Source organism: Eublepharis macularius, chromosome 15, assembly GCF_028583425.1.
Source record: "Eublepharis macularius isolate TG4126 chromosome 15, MPM_Emac_v1.0, whole genome shotgun sequence".
In the NCBI taxonomy this organism is placed as follows: Eukaryota; Metazoa; Chordata; class Lepidosauria; order Squamata; family Eublepharidae; genus Eublepharis; species Eublepharis macularius.
Window position 1 is genome coordinate 55,214,691 of NC_072804.1, and position 22,749 is coordinate 55,237,439.

The 22,749-nt window shown below is 49.3% G+C and overlaps 1 protein-coding gene across 1 annotated transcript; it reads right to left on the reverse strand.

Moving 5' to 3' along the window:
• Positions 1-817: 817 nt before the first annotated feature.
• Positions 818-22,524, reverse strand: RINL (Ras and Rab interactor like). The gene is made up of 13 exons (XM_055000124.1): positions 22,425-22,524; positions 19,900-20,016; positions 19,093-19,233; positions 17,595-17,736; positions 15,831-15,942; positions 12,967-13,039; positions 10,689-10,777; positions 9,589-9,948; positions 7,856-8,503; positions 5,636-5,950; positions 5,118-5,246; positions 3,933-4,099; positions 818-2,025 (listed from the first exon to the last, which is right to left on the reverse strand). The coding sequence occupies exons 3-13, from the start codon at positions 19,143-19,145 to the stop codon at positions 1,660-1,662; spliced, it is 2,454 nt and encodes an 817-aa protein (XP_054856099.1). The 5' UTR covers positions 19,146-19,233; positions 19,900-20,016; positions 22,425-22,524; the 3' UTR covers positions 818-1,659.
• Between the last annotated feature and the right edge of the window lie 225 nt (positions 22,525-22,749).

Genomic DNA, 22,749 nt, shown 5'->3' on the forward strand with positions numbered 1-22,749 from the left:
ACTTTCTCTCAGCAGGGGAATGACAACTTGGAGTTTGTAGGAGGGAAGATGTGCACTGCCCCCTGCTGGGAGAGTGGGAATTCTACTAGATACATAGCTTAAATGCAACAACTCACAGGAACTGGTGTGTGTGCGCACGCACCCATAAGTAAGCTGCAGAGACAAGAAGGACAGACTGCAGGCCAGCTCCATCTTCTCTTTCTTTCTATCCACCTCTCCCTTCCGTTTTTGGAAGCCGTTTTCCTCTCCACACATCAGCAATGCCTTATCCGGAGAACACCTGGTCGTTACCTGTTACCTGCCCCCTACATGGTCATGTGACCGACTCTCTGCTCTCTCTCCTGGCCTTGTGTGTCTAATTTGGCTTAACAGACCAGGAGGGGGGAACCACCGCTCTGGCAGGGAATATCCAGCAGAATGGGACACGTGCCTTAGGCAAAAGGGGAACCCCCCTGTGGCTCTGCTGTTTGGTGCTGTGATCCCGGCTTCTTCCAAGCCATGTGAGGAGGTGCTATAAGCTAACACCAGCAAAAATCAAATTGTGAGCCTGCCAGCATCCAACATCCAGGATCTTAAAATCCAGACATGGGAGTCTTGCTTCCCCCCCCCTTCATTTTTTTTTTGGTAACATCTGCTCAATGAGGGGTTCTATGGAACTCAAAAGCTTGCGCAATGTTTTGTATCACTTGAGCTGGCCTACGTAAAAGGTATTACATCATTTTGTTTCTTTTTCTGGGGAAGGAAAAGCCAAAGTGGTGTACAGGTAAAGATGACCAGAACCTGAAGCAGAAGAAATCCTCAATAAATTCTGCTGAAACACATTTGCAGATACGTTTAATTTTTTTGCATCATTGATTTTGCAAGCCACAGTGGGGTGGAGAGGAGAGCGCTCGAATCCAGTAAAGGACTGAAGCATTTTCAACACGAACGCTGTAGGGCTAAAACTTGGGTTTCTTTTGCGGGGAGTGTACCCCCCACCCCCACCACACACACACACACGCGCGCGCGCACGAACACACACACACACACACACACACACACAGTGAAGTTCTCAGGGCTCTGCAGCAACGGTGTTGCCTTCCCTCAAAAGAGCTGGAGGTTTTCACAGAACAGCTCCTGAGAGTGCAGCCTGGCTTTAGAAACGGAGAATTTGTCGCTGGACTGGGGATGGTGGTTACCTTGTTTAAAAAGACAGGAAAATGCAACACAGGTGAGAGAGATGGTTGGAGGGTAAACTCATGAAGTCAAGAAGAGGTCCCTGCTCCTACGCATACTCCGGAATGAAGGACAAAGGGCCCCAGTGTGCCGTCTCCCCCCGCCGCCCCCCCCCCCCGCAAATTCTTCATCCTGAAATCTTCCATTCCAGAGCTTTCCTATCTGTACATTTTTACCTCATCCTTTTGCCAAGGAGTTCAGGGCATCACACGTGACTCCATCTTCCCGTTTTACTTTCACAACCACCCCGGCCAAGTTTTTTAGGCCAAAGTCACCCAAAGCGAGCTCCGTGGCTAAGAAGAGCCACAAATCTCCCGTCTCAGACTGACATTCTGGCAGAGTTGTTAGTACCAAATCTCTCTGGGTTTTTTTTTCCTGCTAAGCCAGGAACTTTGGACAACCATTTAAATAAAGGGGGGGAAAAGCTTTCTGGAAAACTGATATTCAGTCCGCCGCGGATTGCCCCGTGTCCGTGCTTTTGAAGGGCTCCTGAGCCTCAGTCAAGCTGTCGGGCTTCTGGAGGGAAGAGAGAACAGCAGCGGGCAGTACTCCACCTTTCGGCTTGTATATGAAACTGATAGGAGGGCCCTGGGCTTGGAGGATATCCAAGTGGAGCCTCCGAGGACAGCTGTCGTCTGCCAGGAGCTGAGAGGAATCCCCCGACACCAGGAAGAGGCCGTAAGCTTCAGGATTGGGGACGTCATACTTCTTGGCACACACTTCACATATGGACGCTGTGGTCATGTCCACGGGAACCGAGATGGACTTCTGGTTGTTGAAGGGCTCGTGGAAGGAGACGTAGAGGATGTTCTGAGGGGAGGGCGAGAAAAGGGGTTACTTGGGTGACACATGCCTCTCAGCTTCGGCCTGGTAATGAAGGCCCTGAGCAAGAGATTCAGGGCAGAGTCAACTTGTGGGACTCACTGCTCAAGGATGGCATGACGACCGCAAACTCCATTGGCTGGCTTAAAAACAAACACATAGGGGGGGGAGGGGTGCACCAACGGCTATTAGTCCTGCTAAAATAGAACCGGCGTGTTCGGAAGAAGTAAATCTCCAAATGCCAGTTGCTGGGGGTGGGCCAGGAGCAAGGGCGAGGGGCTTCTGGGTTACATCGTAAGACAAGAGGACTTCATGCTCCCTTTAGATACTCCAGAAGGAAGGATGGGTGGCTTTGTGGACATTTTGGTACATCTGACTGATTATTTGGGAGACAAGGTGATGGACAGGACGGACTATTGATGTGATCCAGTACCGCCAAAAGCCTGCTGGGAAAGGGAATAAAGCAGGGGTGCGTTTTAGCACCCATACTTTTTATCCTATATATAAATGACATTATACAGAGACTATCCGGTGCGGTACGGCTACTCGCGTGTTCTTACGATAGCGTAGCCTAGAGGCACCAGCATGATCTTTCCTGTGTTCTGGATCTGAATCTTGCCACAAACCATACGTAGACGCAATAAACATGGGAACGGCGATCTCCTGGTGTTGTACATTGATCTTGTTTTCAAAAAGCGGCTCAGCCCCTCTGCTTACCTCACTGAGGCGGCAGCCTGCACAGGAGGCAGATCTGGGACTGTATTAAAAAGTCAGCAAACAATCAGACATTAAGTTTAACTTTTCAAAAAAAAGTTGTGTGTTCTTTTGCCCCTCTACCTTATCATGTTCAAACACAAGGATTTGGGGCAAAACCAATTTTTGGAGCATTAAAGCAATGTTAACACAGATCTATGTGCACCACCGGGTGGCGTTTGAAAGTTTGATGGTCCTGGGTTGAATCTGGTGTGTGTGTTACGTGCCGTCAAGTCACCTACGGCAACCTTATGAAGGAAAGACCTCTAAAATATCCCATTATTAACAGACCTGCTCAGATCCTGCAAACTGGAGGGCGTGGCTTCTTTTATTGAGTCCAGCCATCTCCTTTTAGGTCTTCCTCTTTTCCTCCTGCCTTCCACTTTTCCTTGCATTATTGACTTTTCCAGAGAAACTTGTCTTCTCATGATGTGACCAAAGTATGATAGCCTCAGTTTTGTCATTTTAGCTTCTAGGGAGAATTCAGGCTTGATTTGATCTAGAAGGCAGCTAAATATTTCTAGGTTGCAGCCTGACTATCTGTTCTGTGATGGCCTTGATTGAGAAGCCTTTCTCCTCAACTAGAGAAGGGGTGATGTCAATTAACTCTGATAAGAGGCGCTTTTTACTTCCAGGGTAATATAGAATGTATAAAAGTAGTACTGGAGCTCACATTTATTTGGACCCCTTTCTCCTAGTTTGCGGATCTCTTTGAAGAGGGCTGTGATGGAAGAAACACACACTGCACACAATCAGATGGGCTAACCTCCAAGAGGTGCCTACAGATCTTCTGGAATTACAGCAGATCTCCAGACAACAGAGATCAGTTCGGGGAGGGACTGTACGACAGCATGTCGTTGCTGAGGTCCCTGCCCTCCCCAGGCCCTACCCCTGAATCTCCAGGGATTTCCCAACCCCAAGCTTGCACCCTGATCAGACAGCTTTTTAGTATTCACATATTGCCAGGGCTAGATAGGTGCTGGGTCTGAGCCCCCAGTAGGCAGTTCCAATAAAACCCCGGCTTTCTCTAGCAAGTGTCTGAGCTTTAATTTGGGATGAGAAGCAGGGACTTTTGCCAGTGTCAGTGGCCACAGATTCCTCCCCAGCTGCTGTCTGTCCCTTCGTCTCACATCCACCCTTACCTGTGATTGACCCCGGTGAGCATGATGGTGATAGATGGTGCGGCGTCGATGCCACTGGTGGATGGAGCGCTGGGCCTCAGCGCTTATCTGGCGTGTCACCATGGCGGCTGGCTGGAAGTTCGCAATGTGATATAGGACCCCGAACCAGGTAGTGAGATAATAACCACCTGCAGGATGGTAAGGGGCATATCAGCATCAATAAAAGCTTAGGACACACTGCTCCATCCAAAACTGACAGGCCTATACTCAAGATCAGAGTTAAGGAGAAATCATATGGCCGCAGACTCTTGTTTTCTTCCCCACTGGGGACCGTTAGCCAGACCGTCTCTTAAAGCACGCGCAAAGCACCAGTCCCGCTTGCTGGAAAAGCAATAGCGACATGATATACTTCAGGGTACATCAAGATAATTCACTGAACTCCAATGCGTGCAGTCAGGGCTTTTTTTCTGGGAAAAGAGGTGGTGGAACTCAGTGGGTTGCCAGCACAGGGGGCAAGTCCTGGCGGGAGGTAGTGCCCCGGTACCACATGCATGTGCGCAAAGTGCACGCATGCTCCCAGGACCACACAATGACATCACTTTGGGTCAGTTGGAACAAGGGGGGAGTTTTTAAAAGTTTAAATCGTGCTCGGCGAAAATGGTCACATGGCCGGTGGCCCCACCTCCTGAGATCTCCAGACAGAGGGGAGTTTAGATTGCCCTCTGCTCCAGTAGCACGGAGGGCAATCTAAACTCCCCTCTGTCTGGAGATCAGGGGGGCGGGGCCACCAGCCACGTGACCATTTTCAAGAGGTGCCGGAACTCCGTCCCACCACATTCCAGCTGAAAAAAAGCCCTGCCTGCAGTGGAGAAGCAAAGGGAGGTTATCTATCATGATTGCCTTCAACAAAAGTATGCTTTCCACCTGGATATAAGGAATAATGGCTCCCCTTTCTCATTTGCATCTGATGAACGGAGCTTTGACTCACAAAAGCTTATGCCCTGCAAAATGTTATTGGTCTTCAAGGCACTACCAGACTCAAATTTGGTTCCGCCCAGCTTACATCCATGCAGCCCTTGTGTCTTTGCTACCTCAAAAGCACGAAATGTTGTTGGGACTTCTGAACGGCACGCAATGCACACAGCTAACTTCAGGACAGCAGAAATAAACCCCGGAGAAAAGATCTGAGCCAAAAAGCCGTGCTACCTTCTCCCTGCAGTTGGCTGGGATCCATCAGCTCCATTATGTACTCCACGTCCAGCTGGACCAACACGATGTCGCAATTCAGGAGGACGTAAGTCAAGACCGGCAGGAAGTCATCGGCACCAAAAGGCTCTTCCCAAAATAAGAAGTGAGGGCATGTTATCACTGGGTGGTCCAAGCAGTACCCAGCAGCTGGTTTGGGAATGCTTGGGGAGAAAACTCTCCTCTCTACTGCTAAGTACCCAAGGAGGAAAGATACAGAGAACTGAGTGGGGGTGAGTGTGTGGGCCCCAGTGACGCTATTAAAGCAAGCTTGAGTAGATTTGCCAATCTCCAGGTGCTGCCTGGAGATCTCCTGGAATTACAAATGATTTCCAGACCACACAGAAAATGGCAGCTACTGGGGGCAACCTCTGCGGCTTTCCACCCCACAACTCTGCAAAACCAGAAGTCCTTTAAAACAAGGTATGACTCCGCCCCACCCCTTCTTAAGGCTCGCTGACCCCACCAGGCCTCCATACCTGTCCGGCCAGCTGTCTGGTTCATGGCTTCATAGAGCACCTTGCACACCTTTAGCATCTGCGTCTCCTTCTTCTTGGGTGAGTAAGCCTGGTGCATGAGGCTCAGCTTGCCCTGGATGCGCTCCAGGCCAGCCCCGTCAGGCACACCGGCTGTCACTCCCAGCTCAGCCAAGCTCTGCCGGATCATGGTGGCCTGGTGTTCGCGCAGCCGGCCCAAGCTCCCGTCACGAGTGTGGAAGTCCAGCAGCTGGGCGTAAATGGAATCCCGGAGCGGCTTAAGGATGCACTTGTACAGGGCGGCTTCCACCACAGAAGCTGGACAGGGAGGGGGGCAACATGGAAACAAATGAGAAACCTGGAAACCAAGGCACAACGGCCGGGCTCCAAAGGTCTGAATCAGACTGGCTGCTCCAGTTTTCGCAGGAGGGCTGCAATTCCAGCCCTTATGTCAAAACAAGGGACCTGGCTCCATCTTGGTGGGGCTCAGAATAAGAACAAAAAGCTTAATTCAGGGGTGCCAGCCTATCTAATCATGCAAAGCTGTCTTACACTCTAAGGTCCAACTCACAGAAGGTCTCCAACAGAGGAAGCGTTTTTTCCCAAACCTGGCTACCCAAAATCCTTCGACTGGAGCTTCCGGGCATTGAACCTGGGACCTTCTGCGTACACAGCAGGTGCTTTACCATGGAGCCAATGGAAGGGGACTGGGCAAGGTTTCTCTCTTTCAAAATTCAGCATGAACGGCAGCTGAATTCAACTCCCTCCGCAAATGATGCAAGCCAAACTCATAGGCATATTCCAGCTGTTTTCTGTAATCTAGTCATCTTTTTCCTAATCTCAGGCAGGAGCAAAGAGCCTGGCTGGGCATCAAGGCCTTACTTTCCACCACTGGGAATTCAGCCACCTCTCTGCCTTCTAAGTCTGTGAAAACAGGCCACAAAAATGCAGCGTTCTCTCAACCACACCTTGAGGACTAGAAACCTGCTTCCCCTCTCCCCCACAAACATGAACAGAAACTCAGGAATCCAGATACAGTTCCTGACACCGTAGGCTGCGTGAGAATCCCGAGAGGCAAGCCTCTTACTCAACCAACCAGCCCAGAGAACTCAACCCCTCTTTGGGGGTTTTAATGAAGCAGAAATTGATTCCTCTCAACCTCTCTCTCCCCTCCTGCTTTCCTGCAATGGCTTCCTCTGTATCTGCCGCTGCTGCTGCCGCCGCCTGTGTCAAAACCCCAACCACAGAGAAGCGACTGATTTCCTAAGCACGCTGGTGTTCACCTACAAGCGAACGGATGCTGCAGCCAGGCAGCCGAGGCCGCGAGTGGAAACCGCAGAAAGCGCTTGCAGCGGCTCAAAGTCGTGGCAGGAGATATTCATAACCCATTTGCTGGGAAGTGGAGAAGACGGCCTGACGCTTTCCACTTCTGGGGTGATGTGTGTGTGTGGGCATACATACGCCTGCAGAGGCACAGCTAGCTTTTTGCCCTGGGAGCGGATTCCCCAGAGGCATACGGAGGGCAGGCCTATCAGTAGTAGCTAGCTAAATTAAACCTTCAGGTCCAAAGGCAGTCTACCTCTAAATACAGCGACACAAAAAGCGAGCGTGGTAGCGTTTTAGTCCAGATGCCAGCTAGGCCAGGAATCCACAGGCTATTCAATCTTCAACAGGCAGAAATGGCCTCCAGGGAAATGTCCTTGCTTCCATTCTTTCTGAACACGAAGGTTCCACCAGTTTGGTGTAGTGGTTAAGAGCGCGGGACTCTAATCTGGAGAACTGGGTTTGATTCCCCACTCCTCCACTTGTAGCCAGCTGGGGGACCTTGGGCTAGTCACAGCTCTCTCAGAGCTCTCTCAGCCCCACCCACCTCACAGGATGCTTTGTTGTGGGGATAACAACACACTCTGTAAACTGCTCTGAGTGGGTGTTAAGTTGTCCTGAAGGGTGGTATATAAATCAAATGTTATTATTATGTTATTATTAATCAAAGCTTAATACCCACTGACATATAACTCCACAAATTTGCTCTAATCCCCCTTCTAATGCCATCTAAAATGGTGGCCACCTTGTGGCAATGAGTTCCACAAGGGTATGAAGAGTATGAAAAAGTATTTTCCTTCGATCATGGATCACCATAACAATGCATAAAGGATGATGTCAGAGCGACCGCCACCCCCTGCCCTCAGAACCCTGATCCCAGCCCTCAGCATCCCCACATACCCAGGTCCACCTCCTCCACTTCGCTGTGCTCACAGATGGCACGCAACTCCGAGCTCTCACACAGGTAGCCCTTGAGGTTGCTGATCATCTGCCGGATTTCCTGCAGCATGTCGGTGCTGGTGGAGTGCCGCATCCCAGCGCCCCGCAGGATGTGTCCCACGAAACTTTGCACCAGACCTCCTAGGTAGGACGTTGGCTCCTGCGCCAGTTCCTGCACCCGGTTGGAGATGCGGCGCTCGACCGAGAGGAGCCCGCTGAGGGTGCTGCCCACAGCTGAGAGGTGGTGAAGTACTTTGTATGTCAAAATGGCAGAGGAACTGCGCTTCTTGCGTGAGGCGGTCAGAGGCAGGCTGTCCCCCTCGTCTTCCATGCTGCTGAGAGAGAGGGAATCCAGTTCAGGGATGGGGGGCAAGACCAGGGGCTCATCCAGCAGCGACGATCTAGAACCAGACTCTGCCAGAGGCCAGCGAGGAGATGCAGTCGCCGGAGCAGCTTCAATCCAGGAAACACGGTGTGGAGACCTGCCCTCTTTCTGCGGGGGATCAGGAGACGGAGGCAGCTCTTCCGAGACATTTCCAGAGTTGGTGCAGGCCAAACTGCGTAGGAGAAACTTCCGCCGCACGGAGGATGAGTGGGGTACAGAGCCACCTGAGGATTAGCAGTAAAGAAAAAGACGGACTGAATGAAGACAGCCACTAGGGCCGGCGGACAGTTCTTCGATCAAGTCCCCAAAGCAACTGCTTGGTGCAGGGCAATGAGGAGGGACTCTGATGAACCCACGGGGGCTTGGCTCCTTCCCAGTCACCAGTGGCAGGGGAGGTGACCAGCATCTGCTCCTGGGCTTGCACCACCACCAGCCGGGTCCAAGTCAAGCCCCGAGTCATTACTGCAGGGGTCTGGCTCAGATCTGGCTGCATAGGCTGTGGAGGGGATGGCCGTATCCTTGCTTGGGGTGACAAATTACCTTTCTCCAGCTGTGCATGGCCATTCCCTCTTTCATTACAAACTGATGGGTATTGTTCATTCTTGCTCAGCTTGACAAACAGTCCGTTTTACTTTCCCCAGCAATCGCTTCAGGAGGCAAGCAACTAAGGGCCAAGCTACATGATATGTTTTCTAAAAGAGGTGGGCACGGACCGAAATACGAACCAAAGTTTGTCACAAACCAGGCTGTTTTTTTGGTTCGTGAACCAGCAGTTTGTTGGAGGGCATTACTGACGAACCACAACGAACCGCAACAATTTTTAGGCCGGTTTGTTTGGTTCGTTTTTCGGTTTGTCACTGCATGCAGCCTAGCACCGATCAATCAGTTTCCTAGGCAATCGGGGGCAGGCTTTTTGCAGACCTGCTGCTGCCCTGGAAGTGATGTATTCACAAACCAAATGAACCGGTTTGCGAACTGGACAATTTCATGCCGGTTCGTGGTTTGTAAAATGCGACAAGCAATGAACCACCATCTTCCCAGTCCATGCCCATCTCTATTTTCTAACGAGTCCTCAACTGACTTTCCCCACAGCCAAACAGCAGATACAGGAAATGTCATTTTTTAAGGCATGCAGGAGTCTGATTCGGCTCAGAAGCACAGTGTGGTGGGAGGAGGGGCTCCTTTCTTGAGTCGAATGGCCTTTACAGGGAGGTACATGCATCACTTCGGGGTTACACATGCCACATGTTAAGCACTTAATGAGAACAAGATCCTCATGCCACTAGCACAATGTCATTGCAGCTCTTACCTTTCTCCATCACTCCTTCCTCCTCCGAGGTCTCCAGCTGATCCAAACTCTCTCCAGATTCCTGCCTGCGGGGTACAGCTGCTGAACCAGAGTCCTCAGAGCTACCCTGTCCATTCCGGAGTCGCAGGGTCCCCCTTGCGCTGTTGGCACGGCAAAGGCTTGGCACAGAATTCAGCCAGCAAGCTTCACCATGCACAGAGAGGAAGAGGGGGTTGACGATGCATAGCGCCCCGTGCTCAGAGGTCGCCTGGATGGAGCCAACTGGCTGTCTGGGTTCACGGGGCTCTCCACTTGACCCCAGGGAACCTTCTACTGCTGATGCAAGCCCAGTGCCAAGTTTAAGGGGCATTGTCCAGAACTCTACCAGTGAAACAAAGAAGGAATCGTGGGGAACAAAAACATTACAGTTGCTACTTTTTTTTTTTAGCAGAGATCAGGTTTCCTCTGCCTTTCCATGTCTGCCCAACAGGCAGAAATTAAACCAGTCCTGTTTTCTAGCTTGGGAATGTACAGATGGGGGGTGGGGATTGTGCCTCTTGAACTTCCCTTTCAGCTGTCAGAGGCACAGGGACTTCCCAAATGGTAGGGCTGCCAGCCTCCAGGTGGTGGCTGGAGATCTCCCGGAACTACAACTGATCTCCAGGTCACAAAGATTGGTTCCCCTGAAGAAAACAGCTGCTTTGGAGGTGGACTCTATGTCATTATATCCCACTGAGGCCCCTCTCCACTCACTCCAGGGCCCGCCACCCAAATCTCCATTTATTTCCCATCCTGGGCCTGGCAACCCTACCAAAGGGGTGTGGCTGAAGAAAGAAGGGGTGGGGCTACAGGAGAGCTGCAAACAGAGGAAAGAAAGTTATCCTTTACACAACATATGAATCAAATTCTGGGACAGGATGCAGCAATGCCCTCAGGAGCCAACTCTTGCTGAAGCAGCTTGAAGACCAGAAAGAAAGGCAACGCAAACTCGGGGCTGGTTAAATGTATCCCATGATGCTGAGCAACAGGAACTTTGGTTCAGAAGGGGAACAAGTCAAGCTTGCAAGGAATGACCCTCCCAACCCCCCCTTCTCTCGCCCAGTAGGGCACCCCCAACTCACTTGTGCCCAGCGCAGCGAGGGCATCTAATTCAGGCTTGCAGGAGAGCTGAAAGGCATCCGGGATCCGCAGCCGATCTGGCAGAATATCCCTGGAAGAGAAGGCCCAGCAGAATGGCACAAATGATCCCCAGGGAGGTTCCTGAGATCTCAGGGGAAGGGGGCATGGTCCTTTGCTTTTGCCAAATCACTCGATGGCCCCTCTGCTGTCCCCGATGCCAGGGGGCAAACAAGGACTCCTGTATTCATAATGGGAACGAAGGGTGCCAGAGGATGCAGGGAGGGCCACAGGCATAGATAGCTTCCAAACAGGAACTGATTCCTGGAGAAGAAGTCCACTAACGCGTTGGGGATCATAGACTTCATCACTATTTTTGCCTTATATATTATCTGCTGCTTTAAATATGTATTCCTATGAACTACCAGCGCTCCATGTTGTCTAATGTTAGTCCTAGAATTGAGTAAAAAGCCTTTTTGAATAGTTCAGTCTTGCATCGTTTACGAAAAGCCAGGAGGAGTGGGGGCTCTTCTGACTTCCTCAGGCAGGTCATTCCACAGGATAGGGGCCACCACAGAGAAAGCCCTTGTACGGGCTGCTGCTGACTTCACCTGTGTGCAGCCTGGCACCTGCAGGAGACCCTGTTCAGATGAGCAAAGCTGCTGTGGAGGAACATAGGGAGGGAGGCAGTCCTGTAGGTATGCCGGACCAAAGCCGTGAAGAACTTTGTATGTAATAACTAATACCTTGAACGGAGCACGGTAAATGATGGGTAGCCAGTGGAGCGACTGTAGGATGGGAGTGATGCTCAAGCTCCTGCTTGCTCCTGATAACAATCGAGCTGCAGTATTTTGCACTGATTGGAGCCTCCTAGTTAACTTAGATGGGAGGCCAATGTATAGAGCATTTCAATAGTCAAGCCTTGATGTTACCATAGCCACACTTTCTCCTGCCTTGACATACTTTCCCCCCATGCCACACTTTCTCCTGCCTTGACATACTCAGAAATGGCAGTTCCCCCCAATGGCTGCACTATATTTTTTGAAAAAGTGAAATATCTTACTTGCTCTATGTGATCAAAAGCAAAGCGCGCAGTCTTCTAAGCGTGTCTAAACTTTGATTTTAAAAAAACCAAGAACGCTAAAAGTTGCTGTTGTTGAGCTGACGCTTTCATTCTCCAGCCCCTTTATAAAATTCAGAGAACAAAGGAACCTCTCTCAAGAGCTTCAGATCTCCCAAACAGCTTGCAAGGCCCATCCCAAACCTGCTTTTCAAGAACCAGTACTTTCCCAGTCTTTAATCTGTCACAGATAAAGTAACTTAGATGCACTAACTACAACGCGGAATGGGGAAGGAACCAGGGGATAGGGACAGAGAGAGGGCTGCCATTTATTTATCGCTTTAAATAAACCTACTTTCTTGAAGAGTGGATGCATCAATGCACAGGAAAAGGAGCCTGTGCATGCAATCTACTTTGCATGCAGAAGACACTCGGATCAGGAAATAAACAGCTGTTGGTGGTCCCTGGCCCCAAGGAGGCCCACTTAGCCTCAACCAGTGCCAGGGCCTTTTTGGTCCTGGCTCCCACCTGGTGGAACGCTCTGTCTACTGAGACCAGGGCCCGGCAAGACCTACCATCTTTTCGCTGGGCCTGTTAAGACAGAGCTGTTCCACCAAGCACGTGGCTGAGGTCTGCACCTCCGCCGGCCTGAAACAACAAGGGGTGTATAAAATCTAACCCTCCCTGCGAAGGCTTGTGCTGCAGTGGAATTGGATAGTCTAGGTGGTGCTGCTGAACTCTTTTTGATTTTGCTACTACAGACTAACACGGCAAACTCCTTTGAACCTTTACACAAGCAAACTGATCCCCACACCAAAAGGAGCTGTCTGCATCTCCATATCAAAGGAGTTGTTTACATCCCTCCTCTCCTCCTCCCCTCCCCTCCTCTATATTTGACCAGTTTCTTTCTGCCCTCCATGCATCTGACGAAGAGAGCTGTGGTTCTCGAAAGCTTATGCTACAATAAAATTGGTTAGTCTTAAAGGTGCTACCGGACTCTTTTTGATTTTGCTACTACAGACTAACACGGCTAATTCCTCTGGATCTGGGTCCAGAAACGTTTCTTAGAACTAGGAGCGCATGCCCAGGGAGTAGCCACGAGGGGCTACTGAACAGACCCCACCTGTCACAGCCTCTGCACGTCCTTCAGCCAGGGACCGAGATGGAGGAAGGGATGGCCCCAAGACCTCTTCTCGGGGTAGCCCATGCTGGTAGCCACTCACCTGCTCACCGTATGAAAGCTGACCAGCTCCAGCAGGTCTCGAAAGCGTAGATGGGAACCCTCCAGATGTACGGCTGCAAGGAAGAGCAGGACCTCAAGACATGGCAGAGTTTAGGGTTTAATGGGGCAGAGAGACAGATACAGACAGGGAACATCCCACGTGAAAGCAGAGGATAGAATCTAGAAGTCCAGACTGTGGGCACTCCCAGCCTTCCAAAGTGCAGGGTCTCACCCTTGAAGAACCTGCCCAGACAGCCTCACCCTGTGGTGATACACCCACATATTCACTCCTTCCTTCCTCTGCACCAAGATTCAGATGTGATGACCCATTTCTTTGGTGCTAAAGATCTACCAGGTGCCTCCCAGCAAATGTTTTTTTTTTTTAAAAAAACCTACATGAGAGAAAAACAGCCAGCCTGACTGTTTTGGGCTTCGATAATAAATGAGACACAAGAGAGATTAAGAAAAGGAGAGCAGGAAAGGCAATCAAAATATGCAACATAAATTTAAAAGCAACCAGTTACAATCTTGGATTTAAAAAGAAAAACTGAAACAATAGGGAGAGAGATTATTGACACAAAGGCTGCAGTCTATCCTCTCCCCTGACTGATCTTTCCTTCTCTCTCTCCTCATTCCCCTTTGCATCCTGACAATGGGACAAGGAAGCCCATGTCCCAATTGGACCCATTTGCACTGGGACAGGGTGAACCTGCCCCAGTCCCCGCCAAGCATTCTCATAGAATCATAGGGTTGGAAGGGACCTCCAGGGTCATCTAGTCCAACCCCTTGCACAATGCAGGAAATTCACAACTACCTCCCCCCACATCCGCAGTGACCCCAGCTCCATGCCCAGAAGATGGCAAAACACCATCAGGATCCCTTCTCTAAACTCTGTCATCATCTTTCCTTCCATTAATGGGGAAACTATACCAACCTCAGCTCAACAACAGTCCTTCCTGAGAACTGAAGCCTCAGTTGGACAGCAAGGAGGGGTGTGCGGCTTGGATGATTGCATATTCTAGCTTTCTTACAGATGAAATTTTGCAGGAGGGGAGAACATCCTTCTCTGCTTTAAAACGGGAAGGGACAGAGGACATGCATTGTAAGCAGACATGCCATGATACAACCCCGTAACTTTTCTACATTGCACAGACCAAAATTGGCCAGAACCATACTAACAGCATCCCAGTTCTCACAGCAAGGGACACTGCCTAGGCACACACATCTCTGATGCCCTTTATTCATTCACAAGACGCAGAGGCTCCAAAGAGCATCTGGTTGACAGGTTCATCCTTGGCTCCAAGGGAGAACTATCCAACTTGATGTCAGGTTCTGAATACTGTTTTGTACTGCTTCGCTTAACCGACTCCATTTTTAATCCTTTCAGTGTTTTAGTGCTCTGTCTCCACAGGTGCCAAGGTTCCCAGGCAGCTATCTCACTGAAGAGGATCGTTTTGGCTACCGACGTTCCACCAAGAACCGGCCTTGGGAACTTTCGCTTTCCTGACTTCAAAGGGGTTGTTTTGAGAACTACGGGGGGAGGTTGGGCCTACTGTGATCTGTTACTTTGTACCTCATACTTTGCTAGTCATTGGTAACAATGCATATGTACCATCCTGAATATTGCATTCAGGCTAGTGGACTATAATGAACTTTTTATCCAGTAAAAGCCTTTTGGAAACAATGGACTGTTGTCTAATTGCAGAGGGTAGTCTGGAGTAAGGACATTATCTAGCCACAGTTCTGACACTTGAGAGGGTTGGTTCTGCCCAGGGCTTTTTTTCTGGAAAAAGAGGTGGAGGAACTCAATGGGTTGCCAGCACAGGGGGCAACTCCTGGCAGGAGGTGGTGCCCCTGGTACAACATGCGTACGCACAAAGTGCACGCACGCTTCCGGGACCACGCAATGACGTCACTTTGGGTCAGCTGGAACAAGGGGAGGAGTTTTTTAAAATTTAAATCGCCCTCAGCAAAAATGGTCACATGGCAGAGGGCGATCTAAACTCTCCTCTGTCTGGAGATCAGGGGGCGGGGCCACCAGCCATGTGACCATTTTCAAGAGGTGCCAGAACTCCATTCCACCATGTTCCAGCTGAAAAAGAGCCCTGGTTCTGCCTCTCCAAACTTCTTTCCCTTAGTGAGGGACAGGACTTGTAAGTGCTGCAAAGCCACTGAAGATAGACCAATAGAGTAGCCTTTGAAAAGGAGGGCGTGAAGTATAATGGTTAGAGAAAGGGTGCTAATTCCAAAAGGCAGAAGAAAGGAAGACGTGGGGTCCAGTGGTTCCAATACAGACAGTGCTGGGAATCCCTGCCTTCCAATCCAGGTGAGAGCAGAGAATGGGAACTGTAGAGAGTTATTTAAGCAAGATCTACTCATTTAGATTTTTTAAAAAATAAATAATGTATGTATGTTTTCCAAGCATTTATTAAAAGGTTTCCAAGGCAGCAACCGCATAGGAAAAATGGAAAAGTGATTATATACAAATTTCAATATAAATGTAAGTGGAGGGGAAAAACAGCAGAATAATTTTTTAAAAGGTGTATACAATGGAAAGAGTAAATAAAAGATAAAACCAGCAAATCAGTAGTAGAAATAAAAACAAGCTGAAAATGAACATTAACAAAGCTATACAGAAAACACACACATGACATACTTGATTTAAAAATCATGGAGAACGTTGCGAGTGATGACTATTCACCACAACAGTTGAAGTAGATCCTACATGTACCGATAAAATATACCTCAGAGTAGCAGGCACTAAGGATAAACAACACAGATGTATTCTTCCCTGGTTCCCTACCCAATCTTCTCTATGCTATCCTTAAGCCAACAGGATACCCTGGGTAGCAGGAAAAGACCTACCTGAGTTCTCTTCTAGAATGGAGAAACAGCGGATAGCATCCGTCGCCTCTTCTTGTGTCCGAATCGAGATAACTCTGGCATCTCCAACTACATTTCTGGTGACAATGAACGTCTGGTCACAGAGAAAGGGCCCGGAAGAACAGAGAGACAGTGCAAGAACACAGGTTTGGCAATCACTTTTATCGAGAAGGCGCTGACATGAAGTCAGATCCACACACACACACTCACTTCCTTCCCCCTTTGGGCAGGAAAGAGGAACCAGATGGAAATTTCCAGTGTATTTGCAGGTTTGACTTATCTCAAGCCTGAAACCAGGAGGTAGCAACAAAATTTTGTCAACGGTTCCCATGAGAGCTTTGCAAGAGAGGATGAGGCAAGGCTCCCTCTTTCGCTCTTCCACTTTACAAGAAAGCCCATTCCGTGGAATCCAATTTCTGCTCAAAGTTAATGTTGAGGCTGCTGACATCCAACAGGAGAGGCTGTATAGTACACTGCTGGCATTATCAAGGGATAAAATACATACGGGCAGGGCTTTTTTTTGGGAAAAGCGGTGGTGGATCTCAGTGAGTTGCCCTGGAGAAAATGGTCACTTGGCTGGTGGCCCCACCGAGCGGCGCGGAGGGCAATCTCAACTCCCCTCTGTCTGGAGATCAGGGGGCAGGGCCACCAGCCATGTGACCATTTTCAAGAGTTTCCGGAACTCCGTTCCCCCGTGTTCCAGCTGAAAAAAAGCCCTGCATACAGGTGTTTGCTTTAATGGCTTTTATGCTCTTTTTGTAATTTTATTGTTTTACTTTGTAAACCACCTCAAGCAGGTTCTCTGGAGAGACAGCATATATATTTTTCCAAATAAATAAGTGAAGGAGGCAAAGTAGTGGCACAATGGACGCAGCCACAGTCATAGAGTTCTGGCATGAGGTAGGAGAACCACAGGGATTTTTTCTGGGAAAAGAGGTGGTGGAACTCTGTGGTGGAACTCAGGACCGCACAACGATGTCACTGTGGGTCGGCTGGAACAAGGGGGTGAGTTTTTTAAAGTTTAAATCGCCCCCAGTGAAAATGGTCACATGGCCGGTGGCCCCGCCCCCTGATCTCCAGACAGAGGGGAGTTTAGATTGCCCTCCGCGCCACATGGTGGCACAGAGGGCAATCTAAACTCCCCTCTGTCTAGAGGTCAGGGGGCGGGACCAACGGCCATGTGACCATTTTCAAGAGGTGCCGGAACTCCGTTCCACCGCGTTCCAGCTGAAAAAAAGCCCTGGAGAACCACAAGCTATAAACCTAAACAAGTTTTCCAGGTGTTTTTGGACTGTGATCCCAGAATGCAACCAAGGGAGGCAAAGCTCCTTTTCTGGGTGCCAGGGCTTGTGGGTATCTTGCCACATGCCCTGGGAGGAAAGCCTTGGCCCCAAAAATGTTGAGACCAGTTAGCAACTGTCCAGTAGTAGTAGTAGTAATAATAACAACAACAACATTCGATTTATATACTGCCCTTTAGGACAACTTAATGCCCACTCAGCGGTAAGGGAAATACACTCAGCATATACGCTTCAGAAGGAGCGTGGTCAATTATGGGAGGGATTCACTAAGTGGGTGTGGTTAATGAAGGATGGGATGGGGTTACAAAAATCTGCATATTTCTTACCCCTGAATTGGGTAGGGGACCTTCTATTACAAAAAAAAATCTATTTAAGGAAGGACAGCTGATTGTCCCAGTCCTCCTGATAGCTTGCCAGACTTTCAAAAAGTTTTCTGGCTACTTACCCCAGCCGGGCGTCCTGTGAGCAGTTCTGTGGCTTGCTGTGGGTGGACATCTAGAAGCTCCCAGACGCTCCTGGTTGCAGACAGTCGGTCTAGAAGGCTCCGAAAACTGTCACGTTTCCCGTTTATTAAAGTCTGTTGGGAGCTGCATGGAGAGGGAGAGGGGAGGAAGGAAAAAGAGTTGATAGTAAAACTGGGCCACCCACTCTGGCCTGTGAAAGAGTTAAGTAGTTCTCTGAGCTGCACCAGCCAACAAGGAGAAAAAACGCTGCTCGTGGCTGCCAACAGTTTTTCTAGGCTCTCCTCCTGTGCCTTTAACAGCAGCTGTCCAGAAGTTTGGTAGCTGAAACTTTTCCCTTCGTCTCCCTACAAGGAGGCTTTTTGCCTGTTATCTTTCTAGGCTACTATTTGTTGAGAATTCAGACAGCATGACGAACTTGATATGTGGGAAAGCCGAGATGACCTTTAATCACCAAAGTGCCACCCTCTGGGCAGCAACTTGCTGCAGAGCCCAGGCAGGTGGCAAAGTTTGCCAGAACTTATCACTGGATTGGGGAGGGGGCGTAGATCAAAGAACCAGTTCCCTTTGGCAATTCTCACAAATAATAAGCTGCCTTGAGATGAGCCGGACTTAAGCCCCAACTGTCTTCTCCAACGCCAAGTGGCTCTCTGAGTTCCAAGCAGAGAAAGGTCTATCACAGCAACCTCTACCTGCCCTCCTCTGCCAAGGACATCTGGCAAAGCAATGGTTTTGAATTCCATTGCTGCTGCTTCAACCCTCAAGCCCCCGTTTTTATTTTGCTTCTGTCTCACTAAAACCAAACCAGGGATTCTTTCTTCCCGATTTCCTTGTGCCAAGTTTTCCCTGTAAAATGTATACGTTTTTCAATGCCAATGAATACCCAGGCAATATAGAGCATGCATATGCAATTCAAATTAATGTATACAACCGACAGCAAAACAGGGAAAACAAAATTCGCCAACAAAAATTCCAGGGAATATGAAATGAAGCTAAATGGGCAACAGTTGCTCACCATTACTTGTCCATAAGAATGTCAAAATACCAAATACCTCTGGCTGGAACAGGCCGTAGCTCATCAGGGCTGGCATCTTTTCCAGCCAGACGCCACTGGCAGGCACACATGCAGGGACTGAAGGAAACAGCCTTCCCTGTTGTGTATCCCCAATAGCTGGTGTTCGGAGATACACTGCCGTGGAAGTTCCGTTTAGCTATTTTGGCCTAGAGGCACGGATCGTGTTATGCTGCATGAACATCTCGTAAAGCCCTATAAGCCATCACCGCATTTGGTGGAAGTAAATTCTGTAAATTAAAGTTGTACTTAAAAAAAAAAGGAACTTGCTTTGGATCAGTCCTAAATCGTCTTCCAACCAACATCAGAGGGTGGCAAACAGTCACCCAAACTGTTCTGGCTACCTCCTTACGGTGGAAGGAGGTGGCCAATTGGCTCCCCCTCTAACACAAAGATGGCTGTTAAGTTACCTGGACACGTTATCCACAAGGCCTCTCTGGTCACTGGGGACCGTGTCTGACATGTTTCACAATGGACCTGTCGTCACAAGTTCAAAAATATCGCATCCTCAGATATAGCTTTGGGGATTCTCCTTTGCTTCTTACAGTTTCCTTGGAAGACAAGAATGAGTAGGAAAAGAGTGGGTCAGCTCTGCGGTTTTGGTAGACATGGGACAGGAGGCTTTTGGTGGGACCTCCAAATCTCATTTGGCTCCTAGGCATGCGGAAAGCAGACAATGCTCCTGAGAACATACCAATATTCCCCTTATGGCTGCATAGCCACAGCCAGACTCAAAACTACTTTAAATTAATAGAAGCAGCTTCCAGAGCAAAGGCCTGTTACTTACTCTCAAGTAGCACCTCTTGTTGTATGCCCTTCAAATTTATGCTGATAGATCACATTAAAGGATTCTTGGTATTTTGTGCATGGTAGATTGTAGCTCACGTGTGCACACCAGCAGAGAAAATGGCGGCGGCCAAAGACCGCAGGCCTCTCAACAGGTCCTGGGCCTTGGAAAAGAGAGGCCCAGCTCCGCCCAGTGCTGACGCCAGCCCCACTTGTGACTCGCTAGGCACCCACATCGTAAGCGCAATTATATGGTGGTACCTTGCAACTGGTGACCAAAACAATGGAGTGTGTCAGGGACTTCTTAGCATACAGAGGGTTGCATTTAGCTACCTCAGCAAGTAACCGATTGGTTTACCCTTTCTGTTCATCCCCACCAAAAGAGTCCAAAGACAAGACGCAAAGTACAATCAAAGAGTCCAAAGTCTTACCTTGGTGGTGGAGCGGGGGAGACAGAGAACTTCGGAAGTTGCAGTGCAAAAGATCTTGGAAGGAGAAGCGAGATGCAGATAGGAGATCTCTGCCTCCGGTGATGGAGGACGGCAGGTCTGGGAGACAAAAAGCGAGGGATGTGGTTTACACCTCCGCTGGCTGCCTTCACGTGGTCTCCAGACATAGAGCTCACTTTTTTTTAAAAAAAGGCAGAGAAAACAGAAGCGAGGCAGAGAAACAAAGCTCAGGATTGCTACCTGTCAGGTTCTTCACTGCTCATTCAAAGGGGTGGTGGGTTCCAGCTCAAATTATCTTCCTAAACAGACCACTTATTTATAATTGTTTTCTTTTAAGAAGTATGTATGTTAACCTCCATGCCATGATCCATTAGGCTCTAGCCCACCAAAAATTACCCAGGGCTATATCTAAAGGATGCGGGGCCCAGGACAATCTTCCTCCACCTTCCTGCCCCCCAGCCCGCCCCCCTCCCCAGCCTTGCAATGCTTCTGTTCCCAAGACATGACTGTTCAATGGGTGGCTGGGATTGGTTCAGAGCCCATCACCCAGATGATCTACAGAGACTTGAGCCTGGAAGGAAAGCCCCATGCAGACCCCACTGTTCAGGTGGTTGGCAGATTCCTCAGGGAAACTTGCCCCCCCCCCCAGCACACACCCCGCCCGCCCCCCCCCCCAGTACAGAGCCCAAGAAAGCAATCCTCTAGGCTCAGCTTTGGCTCCACTAGCTTCTGGGCTTCACTGGGCCCACCACAACCTACCCTTCTCTCCCCTCCGCCCTGCCTTCACCTGCAGCACAGCTTCATTGAAAATCACCTACGGCTCTCCTTGCAAGAGTCAGGAGTTTGTCTGCCTGCTCAGCTTTTCCCCAGGAAATGACCGGAATTCACAGGACTAAAATGGGTGTGCATTTAATCAGCAGACTTCAAGAGCAGAGCATTTTCCAGGTAGCGACAAGAAGGAAGAGAGGCCACAGCCAAATGGGGCTGGGTGGTTTCCAGGAGGACCCAGAGTTGTCACCTTGGCTGTCACTCAGCACACATTCCACTGTGCAACAGACCCGGCTGAATTCTCCCCTACACCCCAGGATGGGAGAGAGGAACTTGGGGCCTCCTGAGGGAGCCAGTTCCTAAGCCTTCTTAAGCCAAGCTGATCCCCAGTTCTTTACCAGATCTAGCAAAGAGTCCAGTAGCACCTCTAAGACTAACCAACTTTGTTGTAGCATAAGCTTTCAAGAGCCACAGCTCTCTTCATCAGACACATCTGACAAAGAGAGCTGTGGTTCTCGAAAGCTTATGCTACAACAAAGTTGGTTACTCTTAGAGGTGCTACTGGACTCTACTATTTTGCTACTACAGACTAACACAGCTAACTCCTCTGGATCTATTACCAGATGCATCTGATGAAGAGAGCTGTGGTTCTGGAAAGCTTATGCTACAATAAAGTTGGTTAGTCTTAGGAGGTGCTACTGGACTCTTTACTATTTTGCTACTACAGACTAACACAGCTAACTCCTCTGAATCTATTACCAGATCTAATTTGTTATTTGGCCTACATGGATTGGGGCCCATATTACTTGGAACACACCTCTCTCTGCATGAACCTACCCTGACCAGGATAGCCCAGGTAAGCCCTATCTCATCAGATTTTCAAAGCTGGCAGGGTTGGCCTTGGTTAGTAATTGGATCGGAGACCTTCGAGGAAGACCAGGGTCACTATGCAGAGGCAGGCAATGGCAAACCACTTCCGTTAGTCTCTTGCCTTGAAAACTCCACCGGGGTCGCCATAAGTCAGCTGTGACTTGACGGTACTTTCCACCACTACTACCATTAGATTGGTTGCAGGTGCAAGTGGAGTCTCAAGCTGCCTTGAGGTCAATTGATTGCACAGCATACATGTAAGTATATAACACTGGCCTACCTGACAGGGCTGTTGTAACCAAGTTAATCTATGCAAGGCACTGAATACTGACACAAGAATGATCTGAAGCTGGGCAGCTATGTTCGTACAGGCTGCAGTTCCTCTCTTGTAGATGTTCACAGAAATTCACCTGTCATCTAGTGATAAAAGGCCACCCTATGGCTACCAGGAAATAGACGCGTTACTACAGAAACCCAGGCCGGGAGTCAATGCAATGCATATCTTTACACAGGGAGTCGAACAGCACATAACCACCCTAAAAGGCACCACAAGCTATGAGTGAGCCCTTGCAGCAAGCCAAAGTCTTCTGTGCCAGATCTGACAGTACAAATAGCTGATCCCCGATACTAAATATACAGGCGAGAGACTAAACAATTGGCAACTCTCAACTTTTGGTTTTCCTTTTGATTTCTTTTATTTATAAAAGAGATCCAAAGGTTCTGCTTGGCCAGAAACTTTGAAAACTCTTCCTAATAGCCCATGCATAGGATGGATAAGGGGAGGGAAGAGATCTCATTTTTTGCCAATAGAAAGCAGCTATACAGATTTCGAGATGAGGCGCCCAACGTATCCTCTTGGAATATCTAACCTTCAGCTCTGGTTGTCTTCTCCGCCAAGCCAATGCAGTGGGACACTTTCACTCTTCCAGGCGTTTATAGCAACGATCAGACCAAAGGAGCTCTTATCTCATTCTGGACACTCACACGGTGTGTCAGCATCCAAGAGACACACAAAAGCGGGGAATCCCAGAACTCAACTGGGAAAGTCACTTCCTGCTCTTCAAGGAGTTTAACCCTTATTTACCCCAGCACAATAAACATGCTTTCCGTTGCTGTTAAGAGCTCCCCATTGTAGAAAATTTTCAAGGGCTCCACTGTCGTGACCCAAAAGGTATTAGACAGGTACCACAATTC